The following is a 26,795-nucleotide window of genomic DNA, read 5'->3' as shown; positions in this document are numbered from 1 at the left end:
GATAAAAGGGATAATGAAGCTTTAATTTCTGTTGAACAAGTCAGGAGGTGGCATGAACAACAAATCTATGACTTGTTATAAAGTTGTGTGGAAGTCAGCCTTCCCTTTGTAAAAGCAGTCTTTGTAGAATAAGAAGCTAATCACATCAACATCGTGTAGACCACAAAGCAAGATAAAAGCTTAGGCCTCTTGCACTGAAAGAATTGGACCCCACCTAACAAGAAATGCAACTGGCTTCCACAGAAGTCAAATGCTATCGACTGTGAGCAAAGATAAGAGAAGCTGCCTTCCAGTATCCTGCTCAGAGCCTGCTTTCAAGTCCTTCCCTGCTCCCCCACCAAAGTGCAAGGAGCAGCTGGTTTGAAAAGTGTTGCCACTCTTCAAATCTGCCTCACAATTGATTCATGCTTAGCACGGGCTCCCTGTTGCACAGTGCCAGCGTGCTTTTGCAGCAGCAGTGTTGGGGGGAGAAAAAAAGACTACTATGCACAGAGTGGGCTTATTTTGAGGTAGCTTTGTCTGCAGGTCTTCCCATTCCTTTCCATAGCCTCACGGACAGCCAAGTTCTTTACCTCGCACAAAAGGCGAGGGCTGAGAGATAAGGATTTTATTTATTTAATTCAGAGGGACAATAGGCCAAGCAGTTGAGTTCTCTGCCTGCCTGTAACTCCCTGGTTGCAGGAGCATTATAAACATGAACACTGAAGTACTGAACAGAACTTTTATATGAAATGGTGGTGTGGGAAACCCAAGAGAGTTCAAGGCCTTTATCTGTGATAGATATATAAGAAAAGAGCCTGGCATTTTGAAGTCTCAAAGAAACTGGACACATTATTCAGGCAGTCTCTGACTTCCCTCTCTTTCACAGAACTGCCTCTGTCTCTCACATCCAAATATGTGATGGTTTCTCCCTTTTAAAATAACCTAATTGTATGGTTTTACATGAAGGCAATTTTAAAGGCTCTTGATATTTTTCATCACCAAAGAAGAATGTTTACTGTGAAGCGTTGCATCAAAAATGCTGTTATCTGTTGCCTTTCCCCCATTTTTTCCATTTCCCACCTAAAATTCCACACCCCTACAGTAAAAACCCTCTCTGTTTTTCCTTTACACCTTCTAACTGTTATTTCAAGGTCCTTATTTGCCACTTATAAATGAAATCATCAGGAAAAGACCTAATCTGGCTGGTGGTTCTTCTCAGCTGCCTATTTGTCTTTGTCACCAGTTCAAATTGATTGCCTCAGAGCACAGAAGAGCAGACCATTAAGTGGAGTGTCAATACCTTTGCACTATCAGTTTCATGGGCTAAATCAATCCAATAAGCTGAATGTGAAGGAGTGTTCCAAGTGTTGATGTTGTATCCTAGGATGCATGCAGAATTTTATGCGTAGCCTATGAGACTATTGACTCATAAAGATGCAGCTTTAAAGAACAAAACAAGAGTAGTATCTCTTACATGTGTGGGTTCACCCTGCAAAAGAGCTAGTGTAGACTATTTGGTATATATTATATATATATATATATATATATATATATATATATATATATATATATATAAAAGATGCTGGGTGAGAAAGGGCAAGTAGAGAAAAGAATTCAAGGAAGTATGTTTTTGAATCAAAATTATCAAATTATTGTCAAATTATTTCTATCTAAAAGGAGGACTAAGACCAGAAGGAATCATAGAATGTGTTGGGTTGGAAGCTTCCTTTAGAGGCCAGGGATAACTTCAGCTAGATCAGGTTGCTCAGCATCCCATCAAGCCTTGACCCTGAACCAGGATTGGGGCCTCCATCACCTTTCTGGGCAACCTATTCCAGTATTCCACCATCCTTATAGCAAAGAACTTCTTCCTTATGTCCAGTCTACATCTACCCTTCTCTAATTTAAAACCATATAACAAAACCAAGAAACAGTTGAATATCTTACCTGTAAGAAGCCATTTCTCCTTTGAACTATCCCAGCTTCTGCTTTTGTTCTCTCTGCCCTAGGGAGCTTAGGAACAAGATCTCAGGTTGTAGCAGAAGATGGCCAATCCAGTTTTATGGAGTTTCATGCTGGGTCACAAACCCACATTTTGTAAACTGTGAGCCAGCACTAACTTGCTCTACTAACCTAGATCTGGCCCAAGACTTGTGGTGGAGGAAAGTTCCCAGACTTCCTGCCAAATCAGGTGCCCTCTGTCTCTCACTGTAGCAGTGTTGGGTCAGATATCATTTGTCTTCCTGTATAAAAGCAGAAAGCCAGCATAAGCACTGTGTTGACTGCTGTGTGCAATTAGCCAGGATGTGACTTTGTGCCCATACCTGAGCCAGGCACATCTGTGTGATCCCAGGATGCACAGACCTAGCTTTAATGAATGCAGAACAGAGGGGTCAGTGACCTTGAGGCTCCTGGTTGCTTTGTACGCAGGGCTGTGCCTGGTGAGCAGCTCCTATGAATTCCCACACCCAGCTGTCCCTACATGCTGCTGGAATGCCACCAGAGTGCAACTTCTGCTGGAGGTTGTGCAAGAGCACACAGGATTAGCAGCCTGGCTTTAGGATCATATACAGCACACTCGTGTCAGAATGGTAGTTTCAGGAGGATTTCTTTTTGAGGCTTCATTTATTTTTGTTGTTAAGAAGTCCTTGCTGTGTATCCTGAAGAGATGTTTTGCCAGTATAACCTTCACTTGTGAAAGGTTACAGCCACAAACAGAACAGGAGGCTCGAGGGTGCATGTGCATAGGACCTGGGGTAAACCACAATTTGCCTAAGTAAGCTGGGGAAAAAGAAAACAAATATATCTACAACCATGCTGCATAGCTTTAACCTTTTTTTCTGCTGTGCTATCTTGTCTGAGAATGTCTCTTCCTGCGTGTGGGGGTGAAGGGAAGTTACAACTCAACTCTTCTTAATGCAAACATGGGTCTACCAAGCCTATTATAATTAAGAGCAGTGCTTAACGAAAAGCATCTTCTTGATTCTTTAGGAAAGAAATAGAGAATCAAAATCTACCAGGCTCTTATAATACATTTTCTAACTCTTTTCTAGGTTTTACCTCAATTTTGTAACTGAAGAAGTGGAAAACCCTGAAAAGTATGTACCTATTTTTAAAACCAATTTTTAGTAACGTTTTTGATTTTTGAAACGTGGTTGTAAAATCTAAAATGCTACACAAGCAGTGATCTTCAGAAATTCTGCATGCTGGTCAAGTTGCTTGCTGCTTTCCAGCAGATCTGGTATCTATTTGAATTGCAACTGCTTGAAGATTTGCTATTTTTGGCCTGTCGTGACCTTGTTATGTATTCTGCTTTTATGTGCAGAGAAAGCAGAAAACTAAGGAGACCTCCAGGGCTCTGATTCTGCCCCTCAGGATACAAGCAACTATCAGTGGCGCTTTTCAGTGGAAGTTACTAGTGTCCTGTCAGGGAAATCTTGCCCAAGAAACTTATCTGCTGCAATATTTGGCTGTTTTGCTGTGTTTAAATATTAATCAAATACTTGGTTCTACTTAAGGTGTCTCAGAGTTGCAGGATCTTGAGTACAGGCAGCGCAGCTTCCCATCCAATTAAGCCGAACTGGGGGTATTGGTAGGAGTCTGTTATGAACCAGTGACAAATACTCACAGCACCTGTCAGTAAAATAGGGAAAGAAAAGCTGTCCTGTTAGGGAGAATGAGATTTGGCACATCTATTTTTGGTAAATATGTTTTGGTATGTGTAGCCAGTAAGAAAACAAAGTTAACCTCTTCGAAGAATTCAAGCAAATAAGCCTGGTCAAGTCAAAATGTGAATTAATGAGCAGATCATACTTTTCTTAGGTTTTCAAAATAAAATACCCGGCTGGGTATCAAATAACTTACTGTTTAAAAAGACCCTCAGCACTATACACTCAGAGAGTATGAAGTTACATATCTGAGACACGTAGAGAAAGGAAAGAAAAACAAGGCCAGCCACACAGAAAGTGTTGAGTGGGTTTCTTACAAAACTAAAGCAAGCCTGGTGCTGTTTGGTGTTTTCTTCAGAAACCTGAAAACAGTTATAAGAAAATGATGATGAAACATGAGGATGGCAGAAAGACTGGCAGATATCCATCATTTTGGTGCTTTCAAAGGGTCTTGGGTGTTACTGGGCTTTTTAATGTGATCAGGATATGCACATGGAGGAATGTGTGACTGGAGACTGAAATGAGACAAATGCTAGTAGAAAATAGATCAGGAATATTTAACAAGGTGGTTGACTGATTATTAACACAGATACCAATGTGCCACTGGGTTTTTCATTGGTAGTTCTCAGTTCAGACAGGTCACCTTTCTAGATGCCATGCTTTGGTAAGACACAAGTCAGTCGCCTCAGTGGGGAGCTTCCCTGGTGGGGAACATACCGGAACTCAAGCTAGAAAATCTAGCAGCAAATCTGGGTGTTTTATAAAGTCAGGAGAGGCATAAAACACTTAAACAAAATACACATTTATGTATGTATGTATTTGTTACTTTTGAAAAATCATTGTATGGCGGGCTGACTGGAAAAGAAATAGGAGACTGAAAAGAGTAAAGTGATTCTCTCTGGTCCAAGACTTCTACTGCTTCAGGGAGTTTTGGGGAAGATGGGTTAGGAGCTGGAGTCTTGGTGATGTATCAAAAGCCTTTGCTGGAGGCAATGTAATTTGTAAAGTATCATGTGGTTCCCATCCACACTGTGTGATGCACAGTAAACCTGCACATGCTACCATCCTTTGGGACTCCTCATACACTTATGTCTCTGCAGTTCTCTTGACTGTACAGTGAGTAACTGAAATTATTTGGAATGTTCTTTACAGGTATTCAGCTATTTTGGGTTGTGTTGGCCATTGTTCTTGTGGTTTAGGTTGGAGGAATTAATATTTTTGAATGTGCTGTCCTCTGCTGTGTAGGACAGAAAGGTGTAGGCCCTTTATTTATTTAGTTATTTTTTTATTTATTTAAACTAAGCACTCATTGAAGCGTGTTGTCTCACAATTAAGAAAAGAGATGTGGGCTAGATTTCGAGGGTTTCCTCATTGCAGCTGTGATGTGAGGGATGAAAACACCCTCTTTTCTCCCCCTCATCTTGGGAGAGCATCTCTGTTCTCCAGGTTGCCCTTGGGGAGTTGCTGAGGTGAATTGTGCTGGTAGTGGGGATGCAGGACCATAGCCTGGCTTGGTTCAGTGTATTCCAGGATGGCTCTGGCTCAATGTTGAGCATGCAGTGTTGGCACGAAGCTGTTCAAGCTTTCCTTTAGCCCTCTTTTTCTGGGGGTTGCAGTTTCAGAGCATGAGAAGTGAAGGTGCCCAGTGTTTATAGCAGGGTGCTGGGATCTCAACCTCCACACAAAGTTACAAACATACAGAAGAGACTGGGATTTAAAACATTGCTAAGTAAGTGGCAGGTCATGGCATGGAAGTGGATTGCTACCAACTGTGCTGTACAAGAGACTCTGTACCACCTGTAAATGGGGAGTCTGGACTCTCTTAACCTGAATCATGCAATTAAATGAAATGGAATATTTTTTTAATCCAGTTGCCACCTGTGAATGGCTTTGTTGGAAAGATCCTACTGAACAGGGCCCTGTTCCAGCACTGTTCCCAAAGATACAGGGCAAAGGAATAGTGTGGACTTATGCCAGGGGCAACTGTCTTGGCTTCCACCATACAGTGCAGGCATCAGGTGAGCCACTAATTGCCCTGCTGTTGGAGGCATTTGCTAGAACTCAGTTGCTTTTTTTTATTACATTTTTCACTCACGTGCTGTCTTCTCTTTCATTCTTGTTGTATGCCTTATGTTAAAGGTTGCACACAGTGCTGCAGGGGTATTATCCAGCTGGTTTTAGTAGGGAAGGTGGAAGTATAGGCTTGAACCCCTTAGAGCCTCTAACAGCTCCAGCTGTGCAGTTTGTAGTGTTTGTCAGTAGCTGGGGATGCAAATTACTTACAGCAAGAGAGGTGAGCACGGTGATACCTTCTGCACTGTGCATGCCAAGGTAAATGTTTGTCTGGGAATCAGTCACAGTTGCACATTTCCAGGTGTGCAGCAGCTTTTAAAGTACCTGTGACAGCTGGTGCTGAGAGGAACGATCAACACTGTCCCCACAATAAGCAGCCCCCTGCAAACCCACAGTGAGGGGTACCAGGAGAGCTGGGCAGGGTAGAACAGAAATACTCTGACAAAGAGAGGAGTTGCAGCATAGCTGCCCAGGGCCCACATTTGCATAGACCTGGCTTTGAGCCTGTGTTTAAATGGTCATGCTTGTGGAGACCTGGCTATGGGCTCCTATTTATGTGGTGGGTCCTGGACTCCCTCCCCACTCTTGTGGTATTGTGGAGGGTGAGAAGGCTCAGGGCCTTAGAACGTATCCTGAAATGCACAGGAAGGTGGAAATATCTACTTTTAGACAGGAAAGTTTTCCAGATAGGGGTTGCTTTTCTTGCTGTGGTGTGTGTGGCACCAGGAAAGCTTGCTGGAATCCAGCAAGTGCCGCTGGAAATGTAGGGGAGGGGGGGATGCTCATGACCTTGTCCAGCTGAAAGCCTTCTTTGTGCTCCCATGCAGCGGCTGTTTGAACAGGCAGACAGAGCTCCCAAGGGCTGTGGGAGCATGTGTAGGGGCAGCAGTCTGCCCGGGCACAATAAACTGCAGATTTAGGCCTATAAATAGGATAAATACTGTGGGCCTGAGGCACTGAGATACCTAGGTGATATGAAATCCTAGATGGAGCAAGCTGACACAGCCACAATGGAAATGAGCCAAGCGGAGAGCAAATGCCCTTTATGCTGCAGAAGGGGGAATGGAAAAAGGGGAAGAAATAATAATTTGAAAGTGAATGCCACTACTTTTCAAACGGACTTCTGGAAGTAGTGCTGAATTCTCACTTTGGAAATGCCCCAGTTCCTTCTTTTGTATAAGAAAAAGGACATTGTTGTAGCCCAAATTACCATAAGATGTCAAAGTAGCTGTTTCTGTGTCCTGCTAAAACCTCCTTTTGATGTTTCATTTTTAAGCCTGGACTCATTTCTTTATTTGTCCTTGTTCCCTCATACAGCATTAGCAGGACCTGAAGCAGCATAAAGTTGATGTTTGTTTTACAAGGATCTGTGGCTGCAGCGTTCAGCTGCTTTTAATGTACTTTTCCTTTAGAAGAGCCTAAAATAATTTTATTATCAAGGATACATGGAAAAACGTTGAAGTGGAACAACAAATTTCTTTTTATTCTTGAAAACTGTTTTTCGTGTGTGTGCTGGGTCAGTAGTGATGACTGTTTGCAAAGAAATATCTGAATTATCCTTGAAGCAGAGCTTCCCCCAAATAACCTCACACAGCCATGTCACATGCAGCTTTGATCTCTTTGATTTTTCTTACATTCTAAGGAGCAGCCCTCCTCAAACTGAGGTCATATTGTATTGTCTAAATAATAAGTGAATGAAGGAAGAGCTGGGTCTCTGAGAGAGAATTTGTCACCTGAGAATTGACAGGAGCTGTGTTGCCTGGAGCAGTAAATTTAGAGGGCTGGAAATCAAGCATGTTGAACTTTCAATCTCATTTCTTATACACAGTCTTTGAGCTCATCTGTATTCTTGAGCCTCCACTCTGTGCTCTCAAGAAACAGACCCTAAAAGCAGCTCATGCCCAAATGGCACTTTCCTCCTCCCTTCCCAGGCAGAGCAGAGTCCAGGATCTGTGCTCACATTTGTCAGGAGTTTTGACAGGCTCCAGATGAGAAAAAATAACACAGGAGTATTTTAACATTATAGCAGTGTCTTTAGAGCCTCATCTAAGTCAGGGCCAGGTTGTGTGAGATGCTGGCCAAAGAATCCTGCCTTAAAAAATTATCTGGATGAACTCGAATGCTTCATATTATAATAATTAGGCTCTTGCTGGAAGAGACAGAAAAGATTATTTCACTTTAAAAGAAGGGAAAGTAAGACTTGAATTCCTTAATGACTTCAAGGAAGTTTGTGATCAAGTGGGCAAGCAGAGGTATTGATTCACAGTCCTCCTTAAACTCAAAATCATATCCTTTTTTTGGCAGTGGAAGCTTTTGTTGCTATTGTTGAACTCAGGAAATATTTTTGCTTTAGTGGTCTCCAGTGTCAGTTGTATAAAATGCCAGATTTATAAAAGATGTGGATTCTGAAAATATTTTACAGCAAAATCTTAGATTCCTTTGCAATTGCAGTTCAGTATAGCTGCTACTTGGCAGCTTCTTTTCTTTTTCTTTTCTTATTCTTTTTTTTTTTTTTCCCCCACCCCTCTTCCCTTCCCTTATTGGGCCATTTAATTTGCAAATATTCTGTTTCTGTTTGTAAAATAACTTTGGTCCAGCCCAGGCAATCTATCATAGTTTAAAAAGTTACACAGTGCAAAGAACGTGTTATTGAGATGTATAGTGTTTATAAGCCTGGTCTCAGATTGATAAATCATGTCTTGTGCTGTTGAAAAGCCAAGAAATGAATTGCTTTACTATGACCTTGGGGTCTGAGATTAGTCAGTTTGTCTATTAGATTTTTCCAGTGTTCTTCTCACTTCATTTATTTCTGCTTTTCTAAGGAACCAAGAGGCAGTAGATGCATAGCAAGTCAGCAAGGCTCGATGTCATCAGGCATTTTCTAAAGTCAGGATCTCAAAATGTTTCACATACTCTCATTTTATATTGGGTTTGAATAATGTGTGTGTCATGTTTAATTAATCAAATGTGTACCACTCATTTGTATTAATTAAACTTTAAAGTCACACTTTGCATCTATGAAGACTGAGAGAAATGTGGTACTAGAGGATTTTTTTTTCAGGGTGTCTAAGCATTAAAGAGATGCAGATGGATGGGAGGGGAATGGTGACTAAGACACTAAAACTCCTCCAACTTCCCAGGTGTTTGTAGCCATCTTATTTTTGGTACTTGATATTAGGATGTACCCCTCCTCCAACTCCCCTCCCCACTTCCAAAATCAGTCAGAAACTTGAATTGCACTGTTGCTCACTACTAGTTTAGAGCCCAATTACTTCCAGTAATCATAACAATGAAAAATATTTTTAGTGTTGAGAGGATTCAAGCCTTTACCATTTACACCTCTGCTTCTTTGTTAATTTTGTTATTTGTTAATTTAATGACAGGCTGTACTCTGAAGAGGAATATTAATATTGATATTGATTATGTTAGACACCAGAAAAGGAATAAAGGTGTAAGTTTATCTCCCTGCAGCTATGCTGTCTATCATTTCAAACACATTTCATCACTGCTTGTTATTCAGGAGAGACAGGTGATGTAGCTGAAGCACTGAACTGGGACTCAGGAGAACTGTCTCATGCACAAGCTTGCTGTGACAGTGGAGAGTGGCTTACTTATCTTTCTTCCTCCTGTTTCATTCTTTTCCCTCCTCATCTTTCTTTTTTTTCTTTATCCACTTAATGGAATGAGAGATACCACCTCCTGCTTCATTTTCAGAATATTTATGTCCTTCCAAGGTCAGAGATAAGCCATGAGCTAGAAGAAACAAAAAAGAGTTCATTTGGATTTAAAAGTCTGTGTGCCTGCTCTTTGAACTGAGTGGTTTAGCAGATTTATTAAACCCTGGGTGTAGCTTCTGTAGCTCCTAGTGTTGTAAGGTCTCACATGGTATCAGTGGAACAAAGAAGTGTACAGAGGTCCCTACACAAGTAACTAGCACCTGAGAACATTCCCCATGGGGATGCAATCTTATTTTTTCAAGAAGCTTTGGACAAGCCTTTCTCACAAAGGAGCTGAGCATAAATGCAGTTCATTCCTTTTAAGTGTGACAGTGGATGCAGGTATCCTGCCTAGATAGAAGGTGGATAACTTCAGTACCTGGGGTTTGAAATCTTTCTTGTGTTAGTCTGTTCCACCCTCTGACTCCAATTCGTTTCCTTCATGTCAGGTTACAGTGACAAATATTCAGTGCAGAAGTTATAGGATTACATTGTGATATTTCACAGGAAGATAATCAAAAGAGACAAATCCTAATCTCTCAAACATTTTGTAAAGCCCATTTGCTCATGTGGATTCATCAGATTACCTTAAAGGGAAAGCCAGGTCAGTTAAGTCAGCATTTGCAATTTTATTTATTTTTTTAAATCTCTTCAGTATTTTATTTATTGTGAGTTATTTTCCATTTGAATGCTTATTCTTCCTTATAGAATGAGGATGTTCTAATTAGCCTCCCCCCCGCTACTTTTGTCTGTCACTTCAATGGTAATCTTGTTTCTAACAGCATTAACTGTTTTCTGCTAAGCATCTCAAAGTCTGAGATCATAGAATGTCCAAACTCTGTGGAATCCCACATCCATCCTCACTTTGCCCTGTGTCAGGGGTAAAATGATAGGTTAACAATCACATATTCAGACCTTTCAAGTCCTTTCATGGGGAGCTGGCTCTGCCAAATAAAGACAACATACTAATGAACTAGATCAAACATACTTAAACAAAGCCAAGTATGGGTTTTGCCAGTTGTAGATTGTATGAAAACCCAGTTACCTAAGATGTAATTCAGTTGTATTTTTGTGGATTTGAGAGGGAGGGATAGACAATTACTAGCTCAGAGGGGAGCATGGAACCGCTCTTAAGAAAATGAACTTTCCTCTACTTTTGCTGTCTCACCAACCTCTTTAACTACTTACTGCTTACATGCCTCACATCAACTCATTCATTATATATATATATATATATATATATTTAAATATATATGACTCATAATTAATTTCTGAAACCATGTATTTTACTCTTGGGTGATGTTTTTTGGTGGGTTCAAATTTCTGAAATCTCAGTATAGGAGCTTATTTCTCCTACTTCATGAAACAAAATAAAGGATGCTGCTCCTTCTCTTGCTGCAGGCTGGAAATTCTCTTACGAGTGGGATCCAAATGTTCTGAGTTCCTTTCCTCTTATTTATATATATATTTAATTTCACTTCAACTAGTGTGGGAGAATTCAATTACCCTGCATTTTTTTACACTGGGGCTTCTCACGCTGTGTCACTTGAAGACTGTGGGTATGATGTCAGGGTGAGAATTCTTTGACAAAATATTATGTGGAAGGCAATATATGCATCAGCTGTGGAATGATATGCTTCATAAATACAATTTGTCAGTAGGAAGGAGTAATTATTACTTAATTTTGCACCTGATCTTAGCTAATTTTTTTTGGTGATAGTTTGAGGCAGCTTGGGTTCAAAACCAATTACAAAGTTAGGCTGAGAGAAGTATAGAAAATACTCTTTGGCCAGGTGTATCTCAGCTTAGACATGATAGTATTGCAGTCAGATTTTCTTACAGTGCCTCTTAGTTCCTACTGGGGATGCCAGCACCTCAATCAGGAACAATAAGGTTTTATAAAATACTCCCCAACTTCCTTCAGGACAGATTGCTTTTGCTGCTGCACTCTCCTGCTTGACAATGAGTAGAACTTCTGGAGTAGCAAGTAAAAGGATCTTGAAGGAAAAAGCCATGCTGGAGCAGCAGATACTGTGGCAGGTTTGGCTGAGTCCTGGCTCCAGCTTAGTTCTGTCTCCAGCTTCTCCTTCTCTCTCTTCTCCCCATCCCACCTTCCCATCATGAGATGTGCTGTATATTCCCTAATCGTCACAATCTGTTTTTCCTGTTGAGCTTGGATACAACTAAGTGAGCTACATGCAAGACATGCAAATGTTTCAGGGGCTGCCATTTGCTTCTGAGCCATACTTGGGGCCTGTCTGTGATAGATCTGGTGAAAGTCACTGAATATACAAAATGTTTCGAACCAGGTGGAGTAAATGAGGGAAGCTGTGATTTCACCTGTGTTAGCAGACTTGAGTTAAAAAAGGAAAATGGTCAGGATGGAATGGAAATTGGTAACCCAAATTACAATCTCAAGTAGCTTGATTAGTTTTTTAAAAATTCAATTACATTAAATTGGATTTTTGGATTTGATAATGTGGATTATTCTGTACTTCTGTCGAGCAGGTTTTTCTTCAGCTTTGCAATTTTCAAGAGTTCCAGCACACTAGCTACTGTATATGGTATCTCATAATTAAGTGAAGATGTGGGTTCCATTTTGAGCTCTCATTTTCTCCGTTCTGTGCTGTTGAACACAAATTCCTCCTACCTCACCTGGGTGTCCTTTGGCCCACAGGTGCAGCGGATCCTCCTCAGCAGCAGTGCAATGTCACATAAGAGAGAGCAAACACAGAGCACAGCTGGAAAATATGGTGTGTTGTGCAGTTTGAGTCTGGAGTGATCCAGATGCATGCAGAAAAAAACTCTGCAAACCTGAATCCCCTGCCTTGTCTTTGACACACGCTCTCTGTGTCTCTGCAGTGCTTTGAATTCAGCAGAGCAAAATATGCAGACAGCAGAGGGGCTGGGAAGATGACTCACTGCATGAATTCGCCTGTCAGCTGGAAATGGGATCACAAGGAGGGAAGTTTCAGCAGCAGGGACAACATAGGGGCTGCAGATTTCACTGGGCACTGTTCCTTAACCTCTGCAGAGTCAGAGGCAGCTGCTGGGTGTGCTTACAGATTCCAAGAGGCTGCATGTTCTCCTTAGGCCTTTGGTTAGGGACTGACCTAATAGGTACTGCTACAATCTGTAGCTTTCATGAATCTGTACATGACAGGCTCCATATATGTTGCTATTTCTCTTTCATTTTCTCTTGTGTTGGTTGTTGTTGTTCGTTTTTTTTTTTTTTCCTCATCCCATGCTTTTCGATGCTTGTATCAGTGCTGAGTACTGCAGTGCAATTCCACACCATAAGAGGGATGATCCATTGTCTTTGTCCTTGGCATCTGCTTTGTAAACACCAATTTAGCATTTGAAATGGTTCAGCTGACTTCCAGTCTTTCTGTCTCCTACTTCCACTTTATTATAGTTCTATTTTCATGTAAAAAAAACCAAACCAAACCAAAAAATGGTCTGTTCAGAAGGTGACTGCAGTGAAGAGCTGCCTTGTGACAGGGTGTAAACAGGGTATGCCAGTCAATATGTGTAAATTAGAAAAGAGAGTGATGTAATCTATAGCTCCTGTAAAGGTTTCAAAGATGTACCTCGATCATTAATTAAGACACTAAGGATGTCTCATAAAATTTCAGTTGAGGAGACTAATAATTCACTATCAAATGAAGAAAGGCAAGGTCACTTGTATAATTACCTGCTCTAACATTTATATTCCTCACATAAAATGCTCCTTCCCACACAAAAGTTGAGCTGACAGACTGAGAGAGTTGGGAGTATTCAGTCTGAAGAAGAGAAGGCTCTGAGGAGCAATTTGGATAGTAATTCTGGGACTGCAGCAAGAGAAGTGTGGCCAGCAGGTCGAGGGAGGTGATTCTCCCCCTCTGCTCCACTCTGGTGAGACCACACCTGCAGTACTGCATCCAGTTCTGGAGCCTCTATTACAAGACAGATCTGGAGGTGCTGGAGTGTGTCCAGAGAAGGGCCACAAGAATGATCAGAGGGCTGGAGCTCCTCTCCTATGAGGACAGACTGAGAGAGTTGAGGCTGTTCAGTCTGGAGAAGAGAAGGCTCCCAGGAGACCTTCTTGTGGGCTTCTAGTATCTGAAGGGGGCTACAAAAAAGCTGGGGAGGGACATTTTAGGGTGTCAGGAAATGATAGGACTAAGGGAATGGAACAGAACTAGAAATGGGTAGATTCAGATTGGATGTTAGGAAGAAGTTCTTCACCATGAGTGTGGTGAGACACTGGAACAGGTTGCCCAGGGAGGTGGTAGAAGCCTCATCTCTGGAGGCCAGGCTGGATGTGGCTCTGAGAAGCCTGATGTAGCGTGAGGTGTCCCTGCCCATGGCAGGGGAGTTGGAACTTGGATGATCCTTGAGGTCTCTTCCAACCTTAACAATTCTATGATGGCTGTGGAAATGTTCAGGACTAGGGAGTGCAGGTTTCATACCTAAGCTTTGAGGGCATCCTGAAAAAAATTAAATGTAGTTTTTCATGGAATCATTTCTTTTGGATCATTTCTATTTGTGCTGTTTGCCTTTTGTAACATGAGTCGTTATTTTATACAGTCAAAGTTAACATCTAGCACATGCCTGGCATGGCTATTTCAGGAAAAGTGGAAAAATGGAAGAACAGAAATGGATGCTGGAGATGCAGGGTCAGATCAGTATTGCTGTGCTGTGGTTCAGCTGTAGTTACATGTATTGAAATTAATTGCATGAATGTTATTTTTCTTCTAATTCACGTATGATTTGGTTCCAGTTCCTTTTATGTCTAAAGGATGTAATAAAGATAATGGAAAAATATTAGTAAGGAGCTCAGGAAGGTAATCAGATACCTGAAAATTGAGAGATATTTGGAAAACAGCAGAGTGGTGCAAGGAAAAAGAGAGGGTACAAGACAAATTACAAAGGCAATAATACCACACTGATATAAGCCAGAACACTGGGTTAGTAGTGGTTCTGTTCCTGTGTGTGCTGTTAGGAGGAAGAAGAATGAGGCAAAATGGGAGAGCAACCTACCTTAGTGATCTTCTCCCCTCCCCTCCCAACAACGCAGGACTTGAGAAGTCAGCACTTGGAGGTGTTTATTTGTGTTTACATAGGCTCAATAGTTTAAGGTAAAAGGGCAAACTTGAAATGAAGATGTCTGAATGAACACTTTCCGAATTCTGGAAACACTCAGAACCTTGGGGAGATTACTCATGGCTCTAAAATGCACCATTTGGGCAGGCTCCTGCTGAAGGAGAGGTGTTGGCTGGAGGGCAGTGTTCCTGCGGGGCGTGACTGGTGGGATGAGGGGACAAGTAGGTGTGTGTAAGGCTGCAGCAATGCATAGCCTGATGGTTTTTCTGAGACAAGAGTAGGGGAGAAAAGGGTTCTGGGCTTATCTCCTGCGTAGGGCATGAGGACAGCTCATTAGTTTGATTTTTACAAGTACCTGCCTTTGTCAAGTTAATGCTGCTGATAAAAGGTGTGACTAGGCACAGGCGAAGGTATTGCTTGGAGCATACATGGAAGAGCAAACATCTACATAGAAATAGACACTTAAGAGGCAAACCCTCAATGAGGTTTCTTATCCTCTGCTAAATCTGTGGCACCTCTTTTGAGGAAGCAAAGTTCAGGGATCTCAGCTGGAGCCTCCTGCCCTCCCTCCTACTGCACAGCGGTGGAGGTGTCTCTCTGGGGTGCCAAGAGTCTCACAGGTTTGCAGCAGCTGGCTGGCTGTCGCAGAGAGTCAATGTTCAGCAGAGTCAGGATGTGATAAGGCTATGTGCTGGCTGCAGTTAGGGCCGGTGGCTGCCCTGGCTGTCTCTGCAGTGGCTGTTCAGTTTGTGTCACACCGAGCCCCATCAAAGGTCACTTTTTATCCGGCCCTTATGGCTTGATCTGCTTGCTGATGTGATAACCTGCTGAGTGCAAGGTGTGTTTGCTTCCCTTTTTCTTTCTTTCTTTTGTTCCTCCTTTTTTTTTTTTTTTTTTTGTTGTTGGTTTGATAGTCTGAATCATTGTTACTATGAATCAGCCCTGCTAAGGACGTAAAACAAATGTTTGTTCACAGTCTCCCCAGGTACTTGGCAAAATCCTAATCTGCTTTACCAGCAGGCTAGTGTAATGTTAACAACAGAGCAATGGAACCTTCAAAGTTCCCATTGCTCTATGTTTTCCTTCATTTTCACCACTTGAAATGCATGCAAGACCATTTTTACATCTATTTCTCTTGCACTGAGGGACATGGCAGTACCTGTACAGAAGAGTGACAGTACTCTCTTTATGGGAACCCTGAGCTGCTCAGCAGAATGTTCATTGCAGGAATAAAAATCTCTTGCAAGACTGATGGACTGCTAAAGGTCCAGAGCTGTAAAACACTGTATTTTACTGGAGAGATCATGGGTCTCTCAGGGCTAAGCCAGCTCTTCTCTTGGCTGCAGTGAAGGTTCCAGGCTCTCATTCAACATTTTCATTCTTTTTTTTTTTGGTGGTTCATAAGCAGGTGGCCTGGCTGAATTTACTGGAAGAGAGGTGAGACAGCAGTGTATTAATGGCAGATAAAAAGTGAGCAAAGTCACCAGATCAGTTATAACCAGATGGAGCAAAAAACCCAATTGTCCAAGCAGGGATCAGATAAAGCTGTGTCTATACACAGATACTGTCAGCCATGGTGCTGAATCTTTGGAGCCAAACACACCAGGCCAAATCAGCAAACATTTGGTCTGTGTAAGAATTATTGGCTTGAGAAGCATTGTCTCCCTGAAGGATGATGTATTGTCTCTCTGCATGCTAACACAGGGCCTGAAAACCCTGATTGTCCTTGGCTGATAACTGCTATCAGACCACGCTTTGGGCTAAGAGCTGGATAAGGTGACAAGGTGTGTGCCCACCTGAGGTGGTTCAGAGTCTGCAGACTGATAGAGAGCACAGGCATTGTGGCTCCCTCCTTGGCCTCCACATTGATAACCCTGGCCCCTATGGGGTTTATACTCCTTGTGAAAGAAAACAAGTGTGGTTTATGCAACTTAGGGTCTTGATGCTGCTCTCCAGTGTGGGCAAACCTCTCCTGGGTTTTCCCCTTTCCACTTTGTCCTGGTTTCAGTTGTAAGAGAGTTAATTTTCTTCCTAGTAACTGGTGAAAGTGCTCTGTTTTGAATTTAGTGTGAGAATAATGCTGATAACACACTGATGCTTTAGTTGTTACGTAAACAGTGCTTATCCTAAGTTAAGGATTTTTCATTTTCCAATGCTTTGCCAGCAAGCATGTGCACAAGAAGCTGTGAGGGGGCATGGTCAGGACAGCTAACCCAAAGAAGCCAAAGGCACATTTCATACCCCAGGACATCCTGCTCAGTATACAAGCTGGGGGGAGCAGCCTGGGAGAGGCTGATCTCTGTTAGGGTCAGCAAATGGTGAGCGATTGCACTGGGTACTGCTTGTCTTTCTTGGGTTTTATTTCTCTTTATCTTCATTTTCCTCACAGCCATTTATATTCTATCATTAGTATTGTTATTATATTTTAGCTCTTAAACTGTTCTCACCTCAACCCACAAGCTTTGCCTTTTTTTCTGATATTCCTCCCCTTTGCACTGGGAGGAAGTAGGAGCAAGTGAGCGGCTGCGTGGTGCTCAGTTGCAGGCTGGGGTTAAACCACAGCACCCTTTTACCAGGAGCCTGGTTTCTTCTGACACTGGTGCTTTTATTTCCTTATTTACCAATGGCATTAGCCAAGGGGGAGGCAATTCTGAGCACTTGCCTTAATGCTTCGGTCTGAAGTTTAAATCTGGGTATCAAATAGCACAGAAATCTCCCTGTAAAACCCAACAGAAGCCAAGAATTGCATGGGTGGAAAGCAGTCTTTGCTCATGGATACTGTCAGTGTTAGTTACATCCTGTGCATGGAGAAAATGTGAGCCTCTCAGCCATTTTTCTTGTTACTTGTGAAAGCAAGCCCACACCCACTACCTATAGAGGGTTGCATATGGCACAGACTACTATTTTAGTTCACAGTGGGGTGTTCTGATCTGTAATGTGCCTGCAGGGCCTCTTTGTGCCCCTTTTGTTTCCTTTCCCCTTTAATGCTGAGCCTCAGAAGTGCAGGGTGCTTAGGCAGTGTTAGGTAAAGCACAGTGTTATCCCATAAGCTGTAACAGCATCTTGCTTGCCATTATCAGTACCCCTTTGTCAGAGCACCATCTGAAACCTTGCTAGGCTGGTGCTGGCAACTAACAGAAAGCGAGTACTTTTCACTGGTATAAAATACAGAGTACTTTTTACTGGTATAAAATACAAGACTGGAGAATAAAACACAAATGAAGGAAAGCAAAGGGTGGGATGTCCTTTATTGTACATGTGCAGCAGACTGGAGGTTTAGGACTTCACAAACAGTTACTAATATGTACCATGTCTTCAAGTGTACTTATCTTTCAGGACAACATGGTCAGAACAAGAAAAGGAATATATTCTGTTTGGTTCAGCTAGCAGAACAACCTACTCAACTATCACAGTCTTTTTGGATGACAGATTCCATGGAGTTGTCTTACTGGATTGCTCAGCTTTAATAAATAGTGAAATTGCTGGCTTGCTTTTAAGACATGTAATAGTCATATCAGGACAAGAAAATCTGGCTTTGTGCAGCATTCCTGTAGATGAGCACATCCCTTTCTGTGTGACTGCAGAATTTCCATCAGAGGGCTGTAGATTCTTCCTGGCCAGGGAGCATTCAGATTCCTACTCCCTTGCACACCCTTTCTCTTCATGATAACTGATATTTGTGTGTGCTTATGGGTGTCCTGGTGTTCAGTGGGTTGCTTGCAGGGTAGCTTATACTTTGATATTTGGCTGTGAGTGTGCAGCTTATACCTTGATATTTGACTATGTGTGGCTTATACTTTGATATTTGACTGTGAGTGTGTAGCTTATACTTTGATATTTGTGAGTGTGTAGCTTATACTTTGATATTTGACTGTGAGTGTGTAGCTTATACTTTGATATTTGTGAGTGTGTAGCTTATACTTTGATATTTGACTGTGAGTGTGTAGCTTATACTTTGATATTTGGCTGTGTGTGGCTTATACTTTGACATTTGTGAGTGTGTAGCTTATACTTCGATATTTAGCAGTGAGTGTGTAGCTTATACTTTGATATTTGGCAGTGAGTGTGTAGCTTATGCTTTGATATTTAGCAGTGAGTGTGTAGCTTATGCTTTGATATTTAGCAGTGAGTGTGTAGCTTATGCTTTGATATTTAGCAGTGAGTGTGTAGCTTATACTTTGATATTTGGCTGTGAGTGTGTAGCTTATACTTTGATATTTGGCTGTGAGTGTGTAGCTTATACTTTGATATTTGGCTGTGTATAACTTATGCTTTGATATTTGACTGTGAGTGTGTAGCTTATATTTTGATATTTGACTGTGTAGCTTATGCTTTGATATTTGGCTGTGAGTGTGTAGCTTATACTTTGATATTTGGCTGTGAGTGTGTAGCTTATACTTTGATAATTGACTGTGTAGCTTATGCTTTGATATTTGGCTGTGAGTGTGTAGCTTATACTTTGATGCTTGGCTGTGAGTGTGTTGGAACCTGAAGTACACAGTGACAGTGATGTTTTATTTAAGAGAAGAGTAACGTTAACAAACAACCCATAAGGGTTTTCAATCATTTAAATTACAGTACAGCCTATATCCATGAACTGTAAACTAAGAGGATTTATATAAGATTATAATGGCTCCAGAGGAGCTGTGAAGTGAATAATCTGCATTTTACAAGTTGCACTGTTGTGGTCTATTATGTCAATCCTCATTCTCTGGTAGCACTTGTTGTTGAGCAAGTACTGTGATTTACATCTTCACCTTGTCATTATGTTTTGTTCATTGCAAAAAAAACCAAAACAAACTATGTAATAAGAGTATTTATTTTTTTGAAGTATGATGAAATGAAATGTCCCTTAAAAAGTGTCATTTTGCTACCATAATTTGAAGAGATCTAACAGCAATGGGGAGATGTCCTCCATAGATCATGAGAACAGGAGCACTCTAGCCTGACAAGAGGTTTAACTTCTGTGTGGGGTTATTTTAGAGAAAAGAAGGATTTGTTTCATCCTACAGTGTAGGAATGACAGGTGCTTCTGTTTTCTCTTGTCTGTTTATTACAGGAAAATAAAACCCAACTGCCAAGCAAAACCAGATAAAAGTAAAGATTTATCTATAAAGAGCATAGAAGAGCATGAAATCCCTTTTCCTTGGGCAAAACTTAATTAGAGGATGATTTTCTTGTGGTTCAAAGGACAAAATATTTCTATAGATGTGGAAAGATAAGAGGAATCATGTTAGGATCCTTGCTTGGTGCTCATGAAGGTTGTGAATAGAGTCTTTTTTTTCAGTTGCAGGCTATCCTAGACTCAAGTAGATCCCAGCTGTAGGTCACCTGGGGATGGTGTTGGTCATTGTCAGAGTCAGGGTGCTGTCCTGGAGTGTAGTGGATTATATTTTTTCTGTTCCTAAGACAATGATTTCCCCCACAGTGGTCCAAATCCTGCCATCTGCTTTGTGGTTCTTTTGGTTACTTGAAACAAGCCTTGCAAGCACTTTTTCTAAACAAACTAAAACCTATCCTGTTCCATAGAGCTGATGCTTTTTCTGGGCTCTCTCTGTTGTGAAGGTTGGAACTGGACAGTGTGCTGTGGAGCTACTTTTTGAAGGTTGATTCTGAGTCAGAACAAGAGACAGTGCAGTGAGTTCTGTATAAACCATCATTATCACTTTTGATTCAAGATTTTTAACAGGGAACAGTAGTGCATCATTGAACAGCATGCAATTGCAAGGACAGATCAGCCTTAAAATCACACAGAATGGCAGGGGTTGGAAAGGACATCCAGAAATCAGCTAGTCCAACCCCACTGCTTGAGCAGGTTCCCCTAGAGCAGGCTGCATAGGATCACATTCAGCTGGATTTTGAAAGTCTCCAGAGAAGGAGACTCCACAGCCTCTCTGGGCAGCCTGCTCCAGTGCTCCAGCACTCTTCTCATAGTAAAGAAGTTTTCTTTATGTTCAGATGGAAGCTTCTGTGTTCTAGCTTGTAGCTGTTGCTCCTTGTCCTATCGCTGGCCGTCACTGAAATCCTAAGTCTCATTGAACATACTGCCCAAAAGCATTGAAAAAGATTAATGATTCTGGCTATTTCATGTCATTATCCAAGCTGGAAGGAACTTGATTTGCTGAAGGGTTTCAGTACTGCCTCTCTAAGAGTTTTGTTTATGGTTTCTCAGCTTAGACAGAGGAAAAGGAAACTCCAGCCTTACTGATGATTTTGGAAATTTTGAATATTTTTCTTCCTGACATCACTTCATCAGGTCTTAAAACAAAGGGAAAAAAAAAAAAAAGGAAGAAAAATCTGCTCTTCTGGGATTGTAGTTCAAGTATTACAAAGTTTTAGCAAGAGAGGATCTCAGCTTAGTCTTAAAGCACTGAAGGTAATAAAATAGAAAAAGCTGATATGCCCATTTGAACTTCACTCAAGTCCCTCCAGATACTGCATGCTCCAAAGGCATATTTTAGCTCACTTTGAGAGACTTCTGGACTTCTCTTCTTTGTCAGACCTTAGGCATTTATTACAGAGTTATTTCAGTGTGCTGTATAGGCTGTCCCACATCTGTAGCCAGTCTGCTAGGCTATCCTTAGCAAGAGCCTCATTTCCTTGCTTTCTTCAGAGAAAACTATTTATCTTCATGGCAGTGTAGTATTGTTAGGACATCTCCTTTTAATTTCATTTAAACTCTTTCATATCTTTTAAAATGTTAATGCTTCAAGGCACCCACAGTCACCATTTTTCTCATTTTGAATTCCTTCAGTAGAGCCTTTCTTGGTAAATGAGATTTCAGTTTCCATGGTGCTCCTTATTAGGAGTAGCTGCTCTTTTCATCACCAAACGGTGCAATTTTCATTCATGCCGAAATATCAATGGCAACATCCAGCAGCAAATTGCTCCTTTATGATCCTTGGCATTGTGGAAGCTTTCCTGCTCAAAATTAAATGTCAAGGAATTTAACAAGTATGAAGAATCTGAATCTTCTTTATGCACACACACACACACACACAGAGACATGTGCTCCTCCCTCCATCCCTCTATGCACCTAAGCATTTGTCTTCCCTTGTTACCATAAAGGAGTCATTAATATGGTATCAGTGATACTTCCTAAAAAGTTCAGCAGCAGGTCTGAGGAGGCTGTGTTCCCTCCTGTACCTTCTGCTAGAGCCAAGTGAGCTGTTTTGTATTCAGGCTGCTTGTTCCCAGGCTTTGAACTTGAGCAGCTCATTTTGGGAATGATAGCAGCCTCACCAGCCTGCTCCCTTCCATTACTCAAAGCACAGCTTTGCCATTTGCTGTGCCATAAATCAGGAACATATGTCCTCAGTACAGACAATAGAAATACATATAGATCAAGGCAGGGCTCTGTTTCCATGCCAGCCCAGCTGCCTGCAAATGCTTGGGTGCTTGTGGTAGCATGGGAAGGCTGATGTGACAGGCAGCACAGATTTTAGTGGGATTCCTTTGTAACCACTATAATCTCTTTCCCTGGCCATGACATTATTGTTATGTGGTAGCTGCTGTCTGGTGGCTTAGGTTTCCCAGCTGTGAGACCTGATCCACCCATTTCCCATCTCGGGCTCTCTTGCTTATGCTGCTAAATATTTCCCCCAACTACTGCCAGTGCTCTGCCAGCTGCTGTTCTTGTGCTCCATGGGAAAGTGGCTGTGCAGGACAGCAGCTCTGCTTGCTTCAGTCTGCAGGGAATGTCAGGAGACTCTGTCTTTCCTGAGAAAAGTGATTCTACCTGGGGAAAGAGGACTCTCTTCATGAACCAGGTGCTCAGGAGATTAATAATTAAAAATTCCTAGGAGAGGCCCCTGTAATAAATAAAACTACTTTTAATGCAGAATTACATCACACCCTTCTTTCTACATTTATTTTTAAGTCTGGCAGTGAGATAAGTGTCTGTCCAGAGCATTGAAGAAGAGGTTGGACTGGTGATCCCTTTCTAGATAAGGCAGCTTGGAGGAAGGGCTTTGAATCCTACCTCTCCTCCACTTCCTCTCATTTCCATATGTGAGCTAGGCACAGGCAGGTGTTTTATTTTAAAGCCCAGTGTCAGGTTTGTGGTTATGGCTTCCCTGCCTCCAGGCAAGCACCACGATTTACTATTGCTTCTCATCATAATCTGTGCTACTGGCAGTACTGTAAGCACTTCCAGCAAATAGGTCTCAAAAGGAAATAAAATGCTGGAGCCTGTGAAAGGGCAGAAGTGCTCCCTTCATCTCCTGGTTGAGTGGGAAACAGGAGATGAAAGTCAAACCTGAGGTTTTGGATCTGTGGTGGAAAAGGACACAACCTTCCTAGAGTATATGGAAGTTCCCCACAAATGAAATAAAGAGAGGATGTCAAAATGCTGATGTTGGGCAGAAAGAAGAATGAAAGTTATTCACCAAACCCAGCAGTGACAATATATTTGTATTTGAATCTTCTGAGTTTAGACTATGCTCCTTTCAAAAGGCAAACTGTCGTGAAAGGATGTGGCAGACACCATTTTTATTACAGGTCCAGCCTAAGCCACACCTTTGTTGCAGTACTCTAGTTAAATGAGCATCTTCACCTGATCATCCTCGCTTGTCATTGCATGTTCTGAGGTGCTAAATGCAGAGCCTTTGCTGGAGATCCTGCTCAGTTGCTGGCTTCATTTCCAGGCACCTGTTCTCAAGTCTCCCAGATTCTCTGATAATGCACACAACAGGAAAGAAAAGACAGCTTAGATTCCTGGGGCTTTTAGGTCCTTGGGAGGGTCATGTTCAGTGCAAAGGCAAAGCTAAGGCTGATTATCCACATGTCTCTTGGAAACAGCTGTGTGATTTGCACAATCAGTTTGCAAATGAGGTGATGTGAAGACATCAAATACTGACACTTGATGGATATATGGAAATCCTTCATCAGTGAGCTGACTGAGAAGTCACAGAGGATGATTTCTATCTTGTTTCAAGTCTGTGTTCACTTTCTTTTCTTAGAGATATTTTAAAAAAAAGAATTTAGATAAAAAAAAAGAAAGCCCCTGTTTTGTTTGCATTTTGTATTTTTTCAGCAGATCTGTGTTCTGCCTCGTACACTCACTTTCTGGTTCCTAGCAGTGCTCACACACTTGGCATCCATGGCTAAGCAGAGTCAGCATGGCTAATATTTAGTGTTGTAGCCTCCCAAGTCCTTTGTGTGTTTAACTGTCATCTTTCATTTCTCCCGTGTTGGCTTAGTTTTCTTTGGGAGTTCCAGCAACTCTATCCACCCCAAGCAAAAAGACTCAGGATCCTGCTTGAATGTGAGATGTCTCCCTAGCTGGGAGTCCAAGTTTCAGAGGAATTCCTTCTGTTCTTCAAAGAAAGGCTTCTCATAAAAGGCATTGGCTTGACAAGTTAAGGCTTGGGCTGTGACGTAAATGAGTAAGACACTCTGGTGAGATCCAGCTTGCCAGCCTGAGCTGGTACAGTGTGTGACCACAGGCAGCTTCAAATCTCTATTCAAATTAAGCAAATTGCCCTGTGAGAAGCCCTCAGTCTCTCCAGGGCTGTTGACAGATGTGCTTCTGCCTGGGACTTCATCTGGGAAGGTTTGCCTGGTAGGAGATGTTATGGAGAACAGCATTACCTTGTGCAGTTGGTACCTTTCTAGGTCCTCAGTTTTAGCCAAGAGAGTATTTGTGCTAATTGGCTTTTTAGGAAAGCCTGCTGGAAAGGGCATTGCAAACATTCGAGAAGTTAATGAAACCTGCTGCCCTTCCCAGCACACTTGTAATGCAGTTTGACCCTTTAAAGTCAGTTGGTCATAGAAGACCCCTTTTATGAACTGTAACCAATTATAATCCAAACCAGTGACTGGGAAGAAAGCAAGCAATTAGGCACAGCAGAAGCCTTTTTCTTCTCTTGCTAGGTGATAGCAAGCAAGAAGTTTTTTAAATTACACACTGTGGCCTGATTTTTCACTCTGTTCACCCAGTGCCATGCTGCTGGCTCTGTCCAGATGTCAGAGGTACAGAACCAACACATTGAAATGGAGAAGGGAGCCCTTTAATGCTCACTCCAGCAGTAATGTCCATGGAGCATGTGGTGGTGGAAATGAGAGCACAGCTTAATAGCTGGTCTTTCCCTTTATTTATTTATTTCCTTTTCTTTTTCTTCATTTCTCTTCTGGAAAATCACAATCAAAAGAAGATGAAGAGAAGTCACAGAATTCAATAGTGTCTGAGCAGCAAGCCCACAAACAGCAGCTCTGGTCTGCAACATATGGCTGGAACATATTGGGAGGTAGTGAAGGGGGAGAGGAGGTGATCTGCTGAGGAGAACCTTCACCACAATAAACAAAATAATAATAGCTTGTTGCTAAAGCCAGTCGTTGCCAAGGCCTGTATTAACATTTACAAAGGAGTGGATTCAAGAGGTGCTGTGATGATTCCCATCTCTTTTGTCTCTCTCTTCCTGGCTTTGATCTTGTCCTGGGAGGTGGCCTGCTTTGAAGTTTTGCATCTTTCTTTTCTCCTAACAGATGGGTGAGATCATAATTTATTTTTTTTTTCCACACCTTAACATGGTGGGAAGCATTTGGTACCTCAGTGTAACAGGCTGTCTTGTAGGCTCCTTCTCCCATGAAAAACGTGCAGCAGAGAGAAGAAAGTTTACTGTTTGCTCTTAGGGTTTGCAATTGTCACAGCTCACACAATGATCACCTGGGAACAGCAAGAGGTAGATTGGACTCTCTAATGCAGCTTTGTTAAGCCAAGCTTATACATCTTTTGGCCTTGTACTGAAGTCCTGGGATTATTTAATTACCAGGATGCTCTTGTTGCCTCCTTTATTGCATCTGGTTATTTTTTTCAAGTGTTTGGTTATTTGGATCAATTTTAATTGTGGCAACTTCTGCCAAGCTTTGGCCCTATGGACAGTCCAATGAATGATTAGACTCTTGAAGAGTGCCAAAACCTGGAAACAGCTCATTTGGAAAATTGCTTAACAGATTGCAAATGGTGAATAGATTATTGCACCAGGGAACTTTTGAACAGGATCTTGAAACTCCTGTGGTAGTAGATTTTCAACTCAAGAAACACAGCATATACAGGCTCACACTCATGAAAAGTAAATCTTTGTCTGGAAGCAGTGTGAAGAAATTAGGACTTTTCTTCTCTCCTTTTCTCCTTTATCTTTCACAGTTTCCACAGTACAATAAAGATGTGGGTTATCTTAGCTAACTTTAGCTTATTTGTGTTTCTTGGATGGGTCCCACTGGTGCAGCTTTTTCCAGGACAGTTGGCTGAGACTGACCTGGCCTCTACACAACAAAAGATGTGGTGATGATGTGTTTCATTTGACAGTGTGCTGGTTGTGTCATAGACAGAACAACCTGCAGTGGTCACAGCTCTTGTGCTTGCTGTTTGTTGTTACAAAAGTTGTCATTAAGCTGGGACGTGAGCTGTAGGCTTCTGGGAATGTTCCTTGGCTGATTTAGGAACATTTTTGTTCTTTTCCCCAGGCTCTTGCCCTGACTTTCTTTCTTTTTTTCCCTTTTTACTTTTTTGTTGTTGTTTTTAAATTTTCTAGGTGGTAGCAATAGGACAAAGAGCAATGGTTTTAAACTAGAGAAGCACAGATTTAAGCTGAATGTTAGGAAGAAGTTGGTAGTGTAGTACTGGAACAGGTTGCCCAGAAAGGTGGTGGAGGCCCCATCCCTGCAGACATTCAAGGTCAGGCTTGATGGGGCTTTGAGCAACCTGATCCAGTTGAAGGTGTCCCAGATTATTGCAGAAGGGTTGGACCAGATGGCCTTAAAGGTCCCTTCCAGCCCCATGCATTCCATGGCTCTATGATTATCAGTAATGGGATTCCAGTTTTCATCCCAGTAGTATGAATTCTGTGACTGTAATTCACAGCAGAGTCTGATAATAGGATCCTGTTGGAATTTGGGGAATACCTCTTAAACTGCATGGAAAGAAGGGACACAATTAAAGCTCTCACTTAGTGTTTTAGACACGGCTTGTACCTGTCTGTGCTTTCAGAAGATTGGAGGACCAAGTGTAAATCTGACCTGAGGTGTCAGTGAGAAATGAACTGTATCGTGTTACTCAGCCCTGAGATCTTGAAACTGGCCTTTCAGTTTTGTCTAAATCTGTCACCACAAGCAGTGGCTAATAAGCAGCACTCAGAGGGGCTCTGTGCCAGTGTACAGCAGTCCTCTGAAGGTCTGCTTCTCTCAGGAGAGAGATCAAGATGCAACCTGAGTGCTGGTTTCATTCAGAAGCTGAGGACTCAGGAGCTTAGAAGTCACAGCATCCCTTGTG

The 26,795-nt window shown here is 41.9% G+C and overlaps 1 protein-coding gene across 1 annotated transcript in view; it reads left to right on the top strand.

The window, feature by feature from the left end:
• SLC7A11 (solute carrier family 7 member 11) overlaps positions 1 to 26,795 on the top strand; it is a 60,967-nt gene that overhangs the window by 18,430 nt on the left and 15,742 nt on the right. Inside the window, exon 6 of the mRNA XM_054392455.1 lies at positions 3,036 to 3,080. Coding sequence (XP_054248430.1) covers positions 3,036 to 3,080 — 45 coding nt within the window. The remainder of the gene's footprint in view (positions 1 to 3,035; positions 3,081 to 26,795) is intronic.

This window comes from Indicator indicator, chromosome 25, assembly GCF_027791375.1.
Source record: "Indicator indicator isolate 239-I01 chromosome 25, UM_Iind_1.1, whole genome shotgun sequence".
Taxonomy (NCBI): Eukaryota; Metazoa; Chordata; class Aves; order Piciformes; family Indicatoridae; genus Indicator; species Indicator indicator.
The sequence above is the reverse complement of the archived record's forward strand: the minus strand, read 5'-3'. Positions and strand labels throughout refer to the sequence as shown.